The sequence below is a fragment of the Chiroxiphia lanceolata genome, chromosome 10 (genome assembly GCF_009829145.1).
Source record: "Chiroxiphia lanceolata isolate bChiLan1 chromosome 10, bChiLan1.pri, whole genome shotgun sequence".
In the NCBI taxonomy this organism is placed as follows: Eukaryota; Metazoa; Chordata; class Aves; order Passeriformes; family Pipridae; genus Chiroxiphia; species Chiroxiphia lanceolata.
The window spans coordinates 3,886,967-3,903,909 of record NC_045646.1 but is presented as its reverse complement, the minus strand read 5'-3'; the positions used below and the strand labels follow the sequence as shown (position 1 = coordinate 3,903,909).

Genomic DNA, 16,943 nt, shown 5'->3' with positions numbered 1-16,943 from the left:
AGTGCCTGACTGACTATATGCTGTTTCTGTTGCATTTTTTTATGATCTGCACAATGATGCAGCTCAACAGCAACCTCCTTTGGTGATGCCAAGGACTGACTTAACAATGTATTTAAGGAATCCAGTCCAACACTTTACCAAAGGATTAGGTGACAGAAGGTGATCTGTTGGATTTGCAAAGTTTAAAAGTATATCTGTTATTAAAGAGTTCCATTGGGATGATGCACATATCCATGTTTTTCTCTTGTTTCAGGGAGGCACGAGAAACAAAGAAGTATAAGGCTGAACAAGCATCTTCCTGTTCAGAGCTCAAACAGTAGGACTCTGTTTAGGAAGAGTCTCCTTAAAGATGTGATACAGCCAGACCCTCAAGCATATATCTAATCTTAACCATGTGAAAATATGTCCCCAACACCAGGCACCCAAGCAAGATGCTTTGCTGAGTTAGGATGGAAACTCACATTTCGGTGTCGGTTTCCAAGTAAGTTCAATGTTTTATTTAAATCTGACACTGTAAATTTTAAAATCAGCTCTCTGAATTAAAAAAAAAAAAAACAACAAACAAAAAAACCCAATAAAACAAAACCCTCTGCATAAACCCAAAAGGGACCAGAGGGAGCAACAGTACCTCTTTCACAGAAGGTTCCTGTCCAGCCCGCTGTGCAGGCGCAGGCTCCGCTGACGTGGTCGCAGGCAGCTCCATTCTGGCACTGACAGCTGTGCTCACAGCCCGGGCCAAAGCTTCCCTCGGGGCACCCTGCAGCACAGGAATCACAGCCACATGATGGGTTAGTGCTGGAGCAGATCAGGGATCAACAGGGAATTTTTAGATACATGGGAAATCTTACTGTTTCCAAAAGAAGAATCAAGGCATAATGGTAAGGGCTTAAAACTGAGGAGATTGTTCTCCTTGGGGTCTAGGTAAGTTGGGCTGGTTTTAAGATCTATTTTAGGAAAACACCACGGTGTTGAAAGACTAAATTCTGCGAAGAAAACTGACATCTTCTAGTTGTAAAGAATGAGACTTCATGGGTTCTGCCTGATGACACTTTGCCCACTGGTCTGGAGTTGCTTATGTGCACATCTCCTCTGGGACTTCATCAACTGAGAGGGGAGAAGCTCCTCTGTTTTCCTGCAAATCCTCTTTCCCCAGAAAGCTGGAGAAAATATGAAATGTGGTGATTTCCTTCAGAAAGCTCCAAACTGAGTGCTGCACATTTTACTTTCATGCTCTGCTTTGAAAAATTCAAATGAAAACATTACATCTGGGGGACAGATTAACAATTACATTTCCACAGAAGTTAATGTAAGGAGTTACAAAAGATTTGCATGGTACTCACTACTGGAAGAAAGAAAACATTTGAGAGAGAAAATAATTTCTTCCAGGATTATAGGAAAATCAATTAAGAACAGGGCCAGTTGCCTAATTCACATTAGATATTTTGGACAGGCTGAAACACAGAGATACACTTGGCTAAACACGATATTACAGTGCCTCCACTCATTTTTGAAGACCATTCCTCTAAATGACTTAGGTAGATTATTGCCAGATCTCTTCTAGAAGCATATGATTTTAGTGTTTGCATCAACAAAGTGATTTTCAGGCAATCTGGAATGAATCACAGAGAACAGAAAGCAACAAGAGTCCTCAAAGACAATTCTATGCCTGGAATAAAGGGATGAGTTTGGTGTTGCCTATTTGGTTCCATAGGTGGGCAGTGATGGGAGTTGGTGTGAATTCGAGTGCTCCTGCAGCTTAGTGACTTTCTCCTAATTGGAGCCAACCCCTGTGTCTCTTACAGAGGAGTTGGGGTGGGAGGCAGGAGAATAGCAAGCTACCTTAAGTATTTCTTTGCTTTAAAATAGTCGAAAAATGGGCTGTCGTTTAAATTGGAATATGTTTGAACACATTGTTTGCACTTACAGGTGAAATTCAGTCCCCCCATTTGCATCCCCTCCTGCTCCCAAAGCTGCAGATCCCCGTGCATCCTGCCTCCCGTGCTAGTTCAACAAGTAAATACACTGAAGTGCACTTGTGCCTTAAAAGCTGGATCCTTCTCAGCATTTTCACTTGAAATTTCAGTCAGAGTTCAGGGAATTTATGCCAGGGAAATCACACTGCAGAGCAGCCACAGGTGTGGGGCTCTCAGCAGAGCTTCCTTTAAACCCGCAGTGCTTAGCCCGGAGCTGAGGCTTTCAAGGTGATGGCAAGGGGTCAGTACACTTCACAAACGATTTCACAGTCCACATCACAGAGAATCTGCCCCTGCCTGAGCAGGCACAGGCTGCTGTGATGCATGTTGAGATCCAGGCACCCCTCCAGAGAGCCTGCTCCTCAAGGGAAGGAGCCCAACCTGCAGGGAGAGGCTGGGGGTGCCTTGGAAGCAGAAGAGCTTCCAAGAAGAGCTTCTCCAGGGATAAAGATCTAACCTTCAAGGCAGCATAAAATGTTTAGGGAAGAATTATGGCTTTCAGAATCTTGCACACACACACACAGATCTATAAATATATATATGCATTTTATATATTCGCGAAGCCTAGTCATGATGATGATTTTATATATATATATATATACATACACCCCCACACACACACACAAAGTGGAGTAAAAAGTAGACTTAATAAAACAAAAAAGAAACCATGGACAGAACTTTAGGGACTGCCAGATGTTTCATCAGTGGCAATGGCTTCACTGATTTGCTTGCCAGCCAAGATTAGAGCCAGCTATTTGGCTACTTTCTGTCTGCAAAGCTGCTATTTTGAGAGAGATCAAGAGCGAAAGAGAAGTGGAGCTGGCAGCTCTTTCTCTGGGAGCTGGTCTTCCCAACACATTGCCCTTCCACTCCCTCTATGCCAACAGCAATAAGGGCTGCAAGATCAACTTTCCAGGCTTTTTGTCTTAGGTCACAATTCCAGATTAATTGTTTTGACATTTCCATGTGACATCAGCAGTTAATCCTGCCTATGCTACTGAGACTCTGGTAGCTACATCTGTGCTACTGTAAGATTGTTAAACTAATAGATAAAATGTTTATTTTATTTAACAACATCAATATAATCAATAATAATAAGAGCAGCTCAACCATGCAACTTACTGCCACAAGATGAAGTGGACTCCAAATGCTTGCACGGAATGAAAAAGAAAATAGGCACATTAATTGGAAAAGAAAAAAAAAATCAAGTTGTATTAAATATAGAGATATTGTTTCTGTCTCAAGAAGCTCCTGAATGACAAAGTGAAGAAACCTGGGAAGACGTATCAGGAATTACCTATAAGCTTGTTTTTATACACTTAAGGCCTCTCATATTGACCTCTGCCAGAGGTGAAGGTGAAGGTTATGGGCCTCTGGTAAAACCAACGTGCATTTTTGTTGTTAATAACCACAGGACTCTAAAACTTCCTCATTTTTCTTATGTTCTATACATGTGAAGCATTTCTATATGCCTGATCTTAAAAAGTGATTTATGGAAGAATAGTGCAGCCCTAAAAGTGAATAAATAAAACCAATATGGAAACCCTTATGCCACAAACCAAACATGCATCAGTCCTATCCCTCACACGAGGTCTTAACATTAAAAATTACTGCAGAGCCCAGAACAGGTCTGAAAATAGCTTTTCTGGAATTCAGATTAGGGAAAGGATCTAACCCCGATGAAACCCGAGAGCGCTGCGCCTGCGACGCGCCGGGCAGACCGGGGGCGGTACAGCCCGGGGGGGTCCTTCCTGCAGGGGAATTAGCAGGAAAACACGGTTTCTGCCGCTCAGGTTTGCAGATTCCGTGCGTTGACAGAGCGGGCACTTACTGTGCTCGCAGCGTGTCCCGGTGAATCCCGGCTCGCAGAGGCAGGAGCCGCTGACGGGGTCACAGGTGCCGTCGCCGTTGCTGCAGACACACGAGTTCTCACAGCGCGGGCCCCAGCGGCCGCTGCTGCAGGCTGCAAGGGAAAGTGGGATTTGCAGGGGGAACCACCTTCAAACCCACCTCGGGGATTATTTTGCTTCTAAACGAGAGAACAGAAGACACGCGAAACGGTACAGCAGCCCTGGAGTAAACTCTCCGCTGCAGCGTGGGCACGAAGCAGTGGAAATAAAGACAGCTTTTGCTGAACTATTTCAGCTGAAAGGAGGCAGATATTATCCCATACACGTAAAACTAACCATTGGTAGTCAATCCATACCAATCAATCCACAGCCACAAACATGTCATTTCATGGAAATAAAATATCAGCTGTTGACTCACTAAACAAAAATCTGTCTAACCAGAATAGTTAATGGGTAACACCAGACAGATTTGGGAGCGTCCTCTATGATTTCATCAAAATACTGGGAAATGCAACATGGATATAGAGAAATCTCACAATGTTTGTTAAAGTAACTTATTACTTTCATTGTAAAAATCACATCTGACACAATCATGACAATGCACTGCGGCATCTCCTCTCTTTCATGCGAGTATAAAGATGAAAGTGTCAATTAGGGCAACAAAACCCTGGGTTTGGAGGTTTTGGAGCTGGGAATCTGTTTCATGGCCAGTCTGCAACTGCTGGAAGAGGTGCCTTGCCGAGACATCTCTGCAAAACAACTTTTTTCAGATCTTATACTGAATAGAAATGAAAGCTTTTCTCTGCCGTGGTCTCTCAGTTCTTTAGACAGCCTTGGGAGTCTTGAAAAGCCATCTCAATGGCTCTACACGCTGCCAGCTGGTTTGATTTTTAAAATACCCATATTTAAAATACCCATAGAAACTTCAGATTTTCCCAGAGTTTTCTTCAGCACAGAGCCTGAGAAGTCAGGTCCAAAACTTACTGCTGTCAACACTGGCAATCAATTTAAATGATTTTATGTGTTTAAGACCACATTTAGAGAGGGGTTTGTATTCCGTTGGCTTTTTGCAAGAGACATCACAAGGAATCAAGCAGAATAGATGTGTCACAGGAAAAGGATGGAATCAAGCAGGATGGCTTCACATTTATGTGGTGCCATCCAAAAAGGGCAAATCTACTCTCTTACACAGCCACCAATATGGAGAGTGATGCTAAAGTCAACAGAAGGATGCTCTGCTCTTCCAGAGAACAGAATTTCTCACAGCATTTATATTCCCAAGTTAAAAAGTGACCTTTAGACACATGACTCTACATGCCACTCACTTGTTGAATAAATCTCCCCCAAACAAAATGAAAAATGGAGAATTAATCTCAAAACTAATCTGCGCTGAAAATGAAAAACAAAACTGTCTGTCAGTCAAAAAGCTGACGGGACAGATGGTATTGGGCAAAGGGATCCATAGTGTTGAAATAAGAGCTTATATCAATACTTTGCGCTTCATCAGCCATCTATTTCAACGCTTTGAACCTGGATAATTAAGGATTATAACCACCCAGGCTGTGCAAACCCATAAACACACAATTTCAGAAGCAATAAGATTAACAAAACTATATTAGAAAACTGTAACAGGCTAAGAACAAACGGAGCTGGTTCTTCCATGTGCAGTTGAGTCCCTGGGAGGCACCGTGTGCCCTGACTTACGGTGTTTGCAGCCATGGCCAGTCCAGCCCGGGGGACACGGGCACTCTCCAGTGACGTGGTGACACTGGGCACTGCTGCCACAGCTGCACAGCAAGTGGCACTTTGGTCCATAGGAGCCGTCGGGGCAGGCTGAGAACAGATGGGCAGACTGTGAATTCACCTAGGTCAGACACAGACTGATCTTTCCAGACAGCAACATCTCACCCCCTAAAACGTGATTTAGCCCAGTCTAGAAATCAAAATAGCAAGATGAAAGAAATAACTGTAATTCGTACCCTGGGTGGGTGAGGCCAGGTCCTGTAATGTGGGAATAGCTTTTGGAGTGACTTTTGGGTACTTCTGTGTATCTGTCTTGCACAGGGGAGGAAAAACTGCTGAGCAAACCTTCCCTAAAATTCACTTTGTGACTAACAAGGATTAAAATATGCCACACTGAGTTCTGGCACAAAGCAAGGCTGTCCCTGAGAACCTGTCTGTGCAGCACAAGAGCCATACTCAAGCAGCCTTTTAACACCCAGAGGCTGGATAAGCAGCACAAAACAGTTCCTTGAGTGTACTTCCATGGTCTCTAGCTGCAAGGACAGCCCTGATACTAATCCTTCACCCTCACTATTATTTAATCCTAAATTATATACATTAAAGAATGCTGCTGAAAACATAACCCACGGTGATGCCATAGAGGCCAGCTGGTCAGCACCTCCTGCCAAACAGCCAGGATTACAATGCAAGTGTTGTGGCTATTAAGCACTGTATTCCTTAGTACAGTTTGCCATAAATTAGGTCTGATGATAACATCCTTTTGGGATGCAGTTTAGCTGGTCATCTGCATTTATCTGCAATCTCCCTCCCATAAATAATGTCCGTGGAATTCCTGAAGCTGAAGGGCACTTTATTTTGGATCAGCACGTTGCATCTCACAAAACAACAAGAAGGTAGAAATCATTAAGTGAATTTTCAGTCTGACTTTTCATGGGGAAGGCTGATGCAAGGACTTACTGTCAGAGCAGGATGCCCCAGTGTAGCCAGGGGGACAGTCACAGGCTCCAGTTTCTCTGTTGCACTGTCCCCCGTTGGCACAGGGCTCACAGGAGGACTGGCAGTCTGGTCCCCACCAGCCAGCTGGGCAATCTAGGGAAAAAAATACATAAGGTGTCCCCAGTGCCATTTTCTGTTACAGGACAATCACAGATTTCTGTAGAAGAATTTAAAAGTACCAGTAAAATTGAGTTGGATTGTTATATTATCTCTAGAGACCTACAGCCCTGTTACAGTACACTGCAGCACGTGAGAACTCAGCTAAAGAGAGACTCAAAAGCTCTCTCCCAACTTCCATCACTGTGTGTCTGTTTATTAGTTTGGTTTCTGACACAGTAATGTCAGGAGTATTTGGATGTATCTGAAAAATTAATTATTGCACTCAGCAAAGGAGATCTCCAGAGGATGGTAATCTGCAGGAGGGGAGGGTTGCTGTTGTATTTTTGCTGGGCTGAGTGGGGGTCTGGCTGGTCATACAGCCCAGAGGGACTGGATGTGAGCTGGAGCCCAGGTCTCCACACAGCTCCACCTCCTTTGTGCTCTGTGGAGTAGTGAGACACAACCTGAGTCCAGCAGATGCTCCTCAGGTGTGTGACAGCCAGAGCTTTGAGAGTGGCCAGGGTACAGCCCACTGAACAGTAGTTCAGTGTCTCTGAGACTTTTTGCATCCCTTTACTTAATTACTCACAATAATACTGTCCTTTTTAATTACTTCCTCCATTCTAGGTTCTTGCTGGTTCCATGACAGCTGTTTTTGGCCAAGACCCCTCCACTGAGACACCCTGTGTGCACGTGGCAGCACAGTCCCAAGCTCTGCTCTGGGACTCTGAGCTGCTGCAATGCACCAGCATCTCTGCCCAACTTGTACAAAACCAGCCCAACATACAAATCACTGTTATTAACTGGAACAGAGGCATGGGACAGGATAACTGAGCCACACTCCCTCTTTTCAAGCAATCCCATGAAGTGGATGTCACCTGTTCTGCACCAAGACTGATCCTTTACCCGTTCTGCAAATGAAGCACATTGCACTGCAGCAGTTTGGGTGGGAGACAGAGTGATTCCACATCTTATCATGTCTTCCAAAGCAGGGCACTCATCACCCTGGTGCAACACACCTTGCTCACAGGTAGCACCAGTCTTCCCAGCTGGGCAAACACACTGCCCTGTCTTTGGATCACATGGTGCTCCTCCACAGTTGCACCTCTGCCTGCAGCTCACCCCAAAGCTCCCAGGCTGACAAGCTAGGACAAAAGAAACCCAAAGACCTGGTTAGGAAGCATTTTGAAGACATTAGGAAGCACCACCACCACCAATTTTTAACTGAGCTGCCCTGGTAAAAGTGATCAATATTAGTGTTAGTGTCTCAGCAACTGGTGGTCTGTAATTAACTGCAACAGAGCTGTGGAAAATTCTGTGCCTGAAGCTTTAAAAGCAGCTACAGTTACCTGGACAAATGCTAGTTTTAGTAACTGGCCTCAGCCTTGTGCCTCGACCTTTGTGAGCAGGGAGAGACAGCATTTGCCAGGCTCCAAATATCACTTTGGTTTCAGTGGGGAACTGCCAACTCATATCAACAACAAATGTGCCCTTTTATTTGCAACTTCTATATCTGAACATAAGTTTCCTGGATAATCTTTCCCATCCAAAGTGCATCTCCCAGGGAAACATGCAGTGAGTACCTACATAAATGGCATTTTTCTCCATGAAACCCAGGTGGACATGGATGTTTGCAGACTCCTGTCTCAGGATCACATAAAATATCAGGAGGACAGTTGCACCTCAGCTTGCAACCAGCCCCATAAAAGCCAGGTGTGCACTCTGAAAATGGAGGTAGATGGAGAGAACATGTATAAGAAAAAGGAAGAGTTAAGAAAATTGAACTAAAAATCAGAAAACATAATGTATGTTTTAGAGGTGGTGATAACAAAGTATAAATACTTAATAAACTTTTGCGTGGACATTTCACAGAGGTTTCTGCTCATATACAAGCCAGAAACAGAGTGGCAAAATACTTAATTAACTTGTAACTTATTCAATTAGAATACTTAAGGATATATTCAATTAGAATACTTAAGGATATATTCAATTACAGCCATTACAGAATTCTCTTATATGCCTGTACATTCTCCTGCTCTCTGCCTTGCTGCAAAGCCAGTGCTGGGCAAGGGATGCTCCCTGTCAGAACTGAGTCCATCATCAAGAATGCTAAAAATATTAAATATTGTCACTATTGTTCTCTACTAAACCCCCAGAACCAGTGCCATCAATCTGTCATGTTCCTGTCTGCCCAGAGAAGAAACCCTATTGCTGTCTGGAAAGGGCTACTGAGACATGCAAACATGAATGTGGAATACAATTCTCTTTGAACTACCCCCCAAAAACTACAAAGAGTAAGTTTGAATTCAAAGGGCTGCAAATCTGAAGGAAAAGCAGCATTGCTGAACCCATTTACAAATCACGCTGTTGCCACAAAACACGGGGTTTGCCACTTATTTACTGTCTGTGTGGAAAAAGCAAAGAACAGAAGTGAAAACTCCCACAATCTTCATTATTTAGGGTTGTATTAGAATTTGGGTTCCGGATTTCTGTTGCTATTTGATCAGGCCAAAACTCCTGCATTCTTAAGCTGTATTCCCCTTGATGGTCCTGCAACCCTGCACCATCAGGGCTAAAAAAAAATTATCAGTAGAATATGACTATATTAGTAACAGCAGCCAAAAAAACAGATGGGCAGAAGAATAGGAAATTACTAGGATAAAGGAATAAGCAGAGATGGGGAATCTGGCTTTCCAGGGTACCTTTCTGACACTTCTTGCCGTGATACCCAGGCTTGCAGGTGCAGGAGCCGTTCCTGGCGTCGCACTCCAGCGTGTGCTCCTTCACACACTGACACTCCTCTGAGCAGCCCGCTCCGAAGGCCCACCTGGGACAGGCTGCAGCCAGATGAAAAGGAGCCATTAGCTCTGTAATTATGCAGGAGTTGTTTGGAATTGCACACCGCTGCAGAACGCCACTGCTGCAAGAAGCAAACACGCTCGCTTTGCTCTCAGCGAACGCGATCCCCGTTCCTGTGGCAGCGCCTGCTCGTGCGTGGGTGGGCAAAATAGACTTCACATGACTCCTGTGTTAAGTGATTCATTTCATGTCAAGCAGCATGTGAATGCAAGAACCAGAAACGTTTCAAAGCAAACTTAACTAAGTTTCTGAATGAAAAAATATTTGGGTGCGCTCGGAGACAAAAGCTTTCATTAAAAAAAACAAACAAAAATAAAACAAAACACAGAAGATTTTCAGTCTTGCACAGATTTTACAAACAAAACCTGTAAGTACAATGAAACTTGCAATGTTTTTGTTTTAATTCTTTTTTTTCCCCATTTAACATTTTGCCCTCATCCTGCCTCTGCTCCTCAGCTCCCACTCCAACCACATTGGCAGCCCCTAACCGGCTCCAACCAGGCTCTAACCTCAGCAGTAACCCTAATGTTAACCTGCCCACCCCAACCCAACCCTACCTGTAGTCCTCACCTTTGTGTGTCAGTAAATCTCTGTCCTTATGGCAAAGATTAATTGCTAGAGGAAAAGATTAATGAAGTTTTTGGGGCCTCCTGACAGAAGTCCTGTCCTCCTGCTACTCCCAGCCCATTGCAGAACCCAAAGCCTCACTCATTTTATCACAGAATCATAGAATAGTTTGGGTTGGGAGGGACCATAAAGCCCATCTAGTTCCACCTCCTGCCGTGGGCAGTGACACCTTCCACTGGACCAGGTTACTCCAAGCCCTGTCTAACCTGGCCTTGAACACTTCCAGGGATGGAGCAGCCACAGTTCCTTTGGGCAACCTGTGCCAGTCACCACTCTTGTAGTTAAAAATTTATTCTTAATGTCTAATGTAAACCTGCCCTCCTTCAGCTTAAGGCCATTTCCCCTTGTCCTATTACTACTTTCCTATGTAAAAACTCACTGTCCTCCCTTTTTGCAAGCCTCCTTTATACGATGTGGAATCTTTCAAGACTATTACGTGGTGTGTGCATTCAGCAGATCCGAAAAATGCTGGGGACTTACTGAGGTGGCAGAAGCGCCCGTAGAGCCCGGGGTCACACAGGCAGGCTCCATAAAGTCTGTGGCAGTAGCCCTTGTTGGCACAGTTGCACGGCTTGTTACAGTTCTTCCCAAAGAAACCTTTCGGGCAACCTTTGGAGTGCACAAACACAGCAAGGAATCAGCTGCCTAGGGTTAAAACCCCAGCTCCAAATCGGTTTGCTCTTAGCTGGCGCTACAGAAAGCCCAGGCTGGCTGGTGGCTGACCTGGAGCTCACCAGCCACTTGCTTTTTCTCATGCACTGTTTTGCTCATTATTTAAAAAAAAAGAAACAAGGGGGGGGAAGAAGTGGAGATGTTTCTGGCACAGATGGGGCCGTACCGTCCTCGCAGAGCCGGCCGTGCACTCCGGGCGGGCAGCGGCACTGCCCCGAGCCGGGGTCACAGGAGCCTCCGTTCTGGCACTTGCAGACACCGGCACAGCCTCTGCCGTAGGTCCCGGGGGGACAAGCTGTGGAGAGAGCAGGGAAGGTGAGCAGACTAAGAAATCCTTCCACTTCGCTGTAAAGGAAGTGAAATAAGATTTCAGTCATCAAAACTGAGCAAGGAGAGAGTCCTTTTAGTCCAGCGGGCTCTAAACAAAGTCATATTCTTTCTATATAAGGCAATGGACATCCATCTGGTATTTACGAGAACATTTCAAAGGACACCCCAAATAATCAAGCTTTGTGAAGTACTACATCACGCATCCAACCTTCCCCTGCATGTGCTCCCCTCCCCACAATTCCAAAACCATTGCCTGTCAAGTCCAGAGCTTAAAAATCAGAGCACAGCTTTGAATATTTGGAGATAAAAATTTTAAACATTTTTTTTTCCCCTCTCCCAAATACTATTATGAAAATAACACTGTGTTTTTCCAACATAGTCTCTGAAACTGTCCAGATGATCAAGGCAGCAATGGGGCCACAAAAGCAAAACCAAACTGTGAGATGAAGCCTTGCTCCACTGTTGCAGCCTGAGCTAGCTGAGTGAATACAGTTGCTGGAGTCATCTGACTTAAGTGACATTTTATCAATGCACATTAAGAAAGTTGACATTTCACATCAATTTTCATTCAGCTTCTTTGGTGCATTATTAGAGAAATTTAGTTGCAGTTTTCTCAACAGTTTTAGCTTACCCCAAACCCAGGAACTATGCTGTATATTAAAAAAGTAAGAGAAAAGACTGAAAGCAATCACTTATGGCTAATTCATACAGATTAAATATTGTATCATCACTATCAATGCCTATTTCGCTGGACTGCAGGTTTGGCTCAATAACACAGTCCTGTAAAGTTCTTTAAATTCCAGAGGTGAATTCCACCAATGGATATTGACTGTAAATATATACCAAAAAAAGTTACTATTTATAAAAATAACTAAAGAATTTATATTCTACCTTGAGATTTTTATAATCTATCCTGAATCATCAGAGCACCAGGAATAGAAGAATATGCTAACTTGATAATTTGATATATTTGATAATTTATAACTGTTTTAGGGAGGCTGGAAATTATAATTTTAATCCTCTCCATTCCTATTCTCTCAGCTGTCCCCAGTGTTTACAAACCAAACCCACCATCAGTCTCCCAAAATAACTATGGACAGACTGTTGGTTTCAATCACTTGCTGGGTTTTCTATATTTCTGTCCTTGTGATGATGCCTGATAAACAATCTTGATGGCAATTAACCTGAAGATTGCTGTCTACTGATGTCAAGTAATAAATTTTCATCGACTCTTTGTCTCACCAGTGACAGCACAGACTTTCTGAGTATGATGGGCCATCATATCACACACCATGAAACAAAGGAACTCATCTCAAAAGCACAGGAAATCTGCTCAGACAAGCAACAGACAAGTTTTGCCAAACTGCAGATGAAAAACAGCGAATCAAGAAATCACCACCCTCTTTCCAGTTGGTTTTGACACATACTTCTGAATCAGAAAGATCTTCTGCCAGGAAGCAGGAATAAGAAGAGCGGAAAGCTATTATAAAGGGCACTGACTTGGCAAGAGAATTCTGAAAAATACAGTTTCCAATATGAAAAAATAGTCGTCCCAAGAATATGATGTTAATAATAAAAATAATTATAAGGGGAAAAAAATGGAAAAAAAATGAATAAAGGCAATGTCTTGGGATGTTATGATGGAAAAACTGAAGTTTAGTGTACATGTCCACCCAGTTTGTCACACCAGCTGCTGGAACAGACTTCTGAAAGTCATCGAGGCAAGTTGTGGAATGAAGCATGGCCAGCAAACTTTGGCAGTTTTTAGCAGCAGAGTGAATGAAGAGCAACCAAATATTTAGGAGGGCTATGATGCTGTCCTGTACTGGAAGGCAGGGACCTCACTCTTTGAGGGTTTGCATTGTGTCCCACAGCATCCCTTACAATTTCTATTTACTGTGCCCCAACACAATAAAATTTTGATGTGCTCCTTAGAGAGCTTTGCAGATTAGAAGTATGACAGGTTATTCTTATTTCCTACCTGCAGTGTCCCAGCATGAGGACCAATTGCCTACCTCTCAAACCCTCTGTACTCACTCTGATTGCAGATAACTCCAGTCCAGCCAGGGGGGCAAATGCAGCCGCTGTGGTCGCTGTCACACCGGCCCCCGTTCAGACAGTCCTCACACCTCAGGCTGCAGTCGTGGCCAAAAGTGTTATCAAGGCAAACTGAAATGAAAAAAACCACACAATGCTCAGTGAGCAGGCAGACAAAATGCTTCCACACAAGCTCTTACCTATTGTTAGGTTGCAAATGCCACCGTTTCAGTGCAGAAGACAGTCCAAAATGGAGATGCCTGAATTTTTCTCTTAGAATTTTTGACTCTAAGTAAAAGGAAAGCTGGGAGTTTAGCTGGAATTTACCCCCTAAAACGATGTAATTACCCAGCAAAGAGTACTTCAAGCTACTTCTTAAGAGCAAATATTTTGCCTTCATAGACGTGAATTTGCACCTAGTGCTTAATATTGAATTTTTTGGAAGAGATTCTCCTTCTCACCTTGCTAGGTTAACCCTGTTATTCTACTGCAGTAAGTGGATGTAGTGCTATTTAAATATAGTTCATTGATACTTTTAACAGCATAGTTTGAGTGTTATTCTAGGATAACAAAGCAAAATACACATTTATCACTTCCTTTTTTCTTCATGGATATGAAAACAAGCAGTTAGTTTATACAGGAAATCTTATATGAAAATGCATTCCTCCCTCCCCTTCTCCACTCTCCTTTTCTCCCTTGCACCTTCATGTTCTCTTTGTGGGGCCTATCAAGAAAAATATAGAAAATAAGTGTTACTGTGATAAAATACCTCAGTGGCATTAAGATCCCATCCACATGGTCACTTTATTGCCTTTGAGGCTTTGTGGCTGTGGCTGGAGGCTTTTTGGAAGGAGACTTTGAACAGCACCTGAAAGCGAGCTGGCAGCTTATTACAGCCTCCAGTAAGTCACAGGCTGGTTGCTTTTCACCAGCAATTTTCTATGTGAGGACAGATTTCCTCTAGGTCTGAGCACCCAACTCTTAGTTCCCTTTTCTGCAGCTGGAAAAATGCCCAAGCTTTCAGAGACATTCAAAATCCCAGTGCTCCCACTTGGGACAGGTTACAAATTCATATTTCAGCAGAAGAATACAGATTACCATTAAAAACATTATGCTTCCACATTAAAAAGTCATTCAAGCTGTAGAAAATATTTAATTACTTACACCAGCTTATTGATAAAACATGATCTTTTTGTAATACAGATAGCAGCTCAAAAAATATGTCTGAAAGTATAAGCAATAAATTACTATCTGGGAGATAAAAGAATCTACTAAACCATTTAAAGTTCTATTTCTCCATCACCTTTTCCTACAAACCACTGTGTGCTGCAAAGCCTCAGCCTTAGAAAAAGTCCATCTTCTCAGCTATGAGTGATAACACCCAAATTTCTGTGGTTAAATATAAATAAAACATGCAAAAAGTGGTCAATAAATATTTGATTGTGGTTTCTAGGCCCGATAATTTTGCCTGTGGTTATCTCATTTATCAGTTTCCCAATTGGTTAACCGTGTCGCTGAGTCCGGCTGGATGCTGTGTGATTTGGGGGAGGTCTTAACAGTTTTGTTCATAAAAACAAGTTAATTTTTTATCAAAGTCAAGACCAGCTCCTGATTTTTGCCTGTAGGGCACAGTGCTCAGATGAGTAATTAGGGCTTCTATAAAAATCACAGGACACACAGAGGAAAACCAAGAAATCTCACTTGTCCCTGGTGACTCACCAGCACTCAGCACAAAGCAAACACAGGGTTTCACCTCATAATAGCCTTTAAGTGGTGAGGTTTCTACTTTAAGGTGGAAAGACTGAAGTCATGCAAAGCCCACGTGGGTTTGCAAAGTTGCTCTGCACCCGCTCCTGTGACAGTGGGTCCTCCTGTGCTGTTCATCACCCCTGGTGCTGAGCCCTTGGCCAGCCTGAGCAATATGTGGATGGGTCTGTCCTTTTCCTGGAGAACATGCCCAAAACATCAAAAGACACCTGAGTCTTCAGAGGGTTGTTTATTCCACAAACAAAAATGCAAATATCTTAAACAAAAGTCCTCCAGTTGTTATAAAAGGGTTGTAAACAGGGACACATGCTGCCCCCACACTCCCTTTCCCAGCTCTAGGAGAAATGGAGCATTTCCCAAGGGATTTTGTACACTCAGTAACCCACACAATCCTCACCCTCGGGATGAAGAGATCTCTTTGGCTGTTACCTCTGGGGCTCTGTGCAGACACCCTGTTTTCCAAGCAGCCTCCCAGTCCTTGCTTGCTGTGCTGCTCACTTTTCCCCTGCAGCTCCCCCATATCCCTCCCCACTGCATCCAGGCAGCCTCCCAGTTCCTCAAAATGTCCCATTTGGGATGGGACACAGCCTCATCCCTGCTGGCACGGAGACAGGCAGGAAGCAGGATTAACGCCCATCCCGACACTCGAGCCTGGCCAGCCCAGCACAACTCTCGCCCCAAATCCTCTTTCCAAGACCGTTCCCCCAGTTTGCTGTGGTGGCTCAGAGCACTCAGGGCACTCACCGACCCTGTGCACCAGGGTGAGCTCTCCTCGAGGGTCTTCATCCTCGTAGAGGGCCCCGAGTGCGTAGCGGAGGAGCTGGGGGGGACCTCGGAACTGCAGCCCCGGAGCACCAGCGAACCCCACTGCCTCGTCTGCATCCGCCTCCTCCCCACCTAGGGCTGACACAAACACACACCATCAGCACCTCAGTCTTCCTCCACAGCACTTTCCGCTCATTTACATCTTTTTAATTATTATTATGACACTGGTAGGTTTTCCAGCGACACCCCTGTTCAGTTTGCCCAGCGGTCACAGCCAAGTCATTTTCTCACCTGGACTAACAGAGTTTCTGCTACCCAAAAAAAAAAAAAAAAAAGAGAAGAGGGGAAAACCCCCTCATCTTTCCCTTTTCTTTCTTCTGGAAATAAACTCTGGTCCTGGCGAATTAAAAAAAAAAAAAATTTAAACAAGGAGATTAATTTTCCTCACTTGAAGTCTGAGATTATTTTTAGTTAATGAAGGTCATTACTCTTGCTCGTTTTGGAGATGACAAATAGAGAGTCAGGCTGGCTGTGCAATTTATTTTCAGAAACACTAAAATTTGAGCCTTAAAATGACGAGAAATCAGTTGGCTTTCTTTTTGGTGTTGGTTGCAGTATCAAACTCTGCCCATGCTTTAGCAGGTGCTAAACTTGGTTATAAAACTGAGTTGCTTAGCTAAACTCTGTACTGGTTACACTGGCAGAAATCCAGCCTCACACCACTGACTAATGGAAAACTTGCTGTGGTTGATCAAAGCAGAATCTGGCTACCTTTTCCACAGGATGTTAAACTTCATCAAACAGTGAAAGAAAACTGTCAAAACACTGTTTATTTCAAAAACACGAGCATTAGGTTTTTGAGCATGTCCAGGGTATTTAAGTGTTCATCTCCCATTAATCTTTGGCAAAACCCATTACTGGAGGATGAACTTGGATCCACTCACTGCACGTAGCTCTACCCTGGCCACGTTCAGAGATGGCTCCAGTTGGGTTCCCAAAATCCCAGAATCTGTGAAAATCCCAGTTCCAAAATCACATTTTGAATACTTAATGGTCCTCAAGATATAAAAAGAACTCACCGACGCAGGCCCATCTGTTATCATCAAGCCTGTACCCCTCCTTACAGGCACATTCGTACGACCCCAGGGAATTAACACAGAAATGGTCACAGTTGCCATTATCCACACGACATTCATCCACATCTAGAAAATCCAGATAGAAATGG

At 43.7% G+C, this 16,943-nt stretch overlaps 1 protein-coding gene across 1 annotated transcript in view; it reads right to left on the bottom strand.

Moving 5' to 3' along the window:
* Window positions 1–16,943, bottom strand: part of LOC116791720 (multiple epidermal growth factor-like domains protein 6) — a 193,129-nt gene that overhangs the window by 33,050 nt on the left and 143,136 nt on the right. Inside the window, exons 12-23 of the mRNA XM_032697995.1 lie at window positions 16,798–16,920; window positions 15,698–15,856; window positions 13,187–13,318; window positions 10,986–11,114; window positions 10,628–10,756; window positions 9,364–9,498; window positions 8,249–8,383; window positions 7,681–7,806; window positions 6,524–6,655; window positions 5,528–5,656; window positions 3,805–3,936; window positions 629–757 (exon numbers count right to left, since the gene is read on the bottom strand). Coding sequence (XP_032553886.1) covers window positions 629–757; window positions 3,805–3,936; window positions 5,528–5,656; window positions 6,524–6,655; window positions 7,681–7,806; window positions 8,249–8,383; window positions 9,364–9,498; window positions 10,628–10,756; window positions 10,986–11,114; window positions 13,187–13,318; window positions 15,698–15,856; window positions 16,798–16,920 — 1,590 coding nt within the window. The remainder of the gene's footprint in view (window positions 1–628; window positions 758–3,804; window positions 3,937–5,527; window positions 5,657–6,523; window positions 6,656–7,680; window positions 7,807–8,248; window positions 8,384–9,363; window positions 9,499–10,627; window positions 10,757–10,985; window positions 11,115–13,186; window positions 13,319–15,697; window positions 15,857–16,797; window positions 16,921–16,943) is intronic.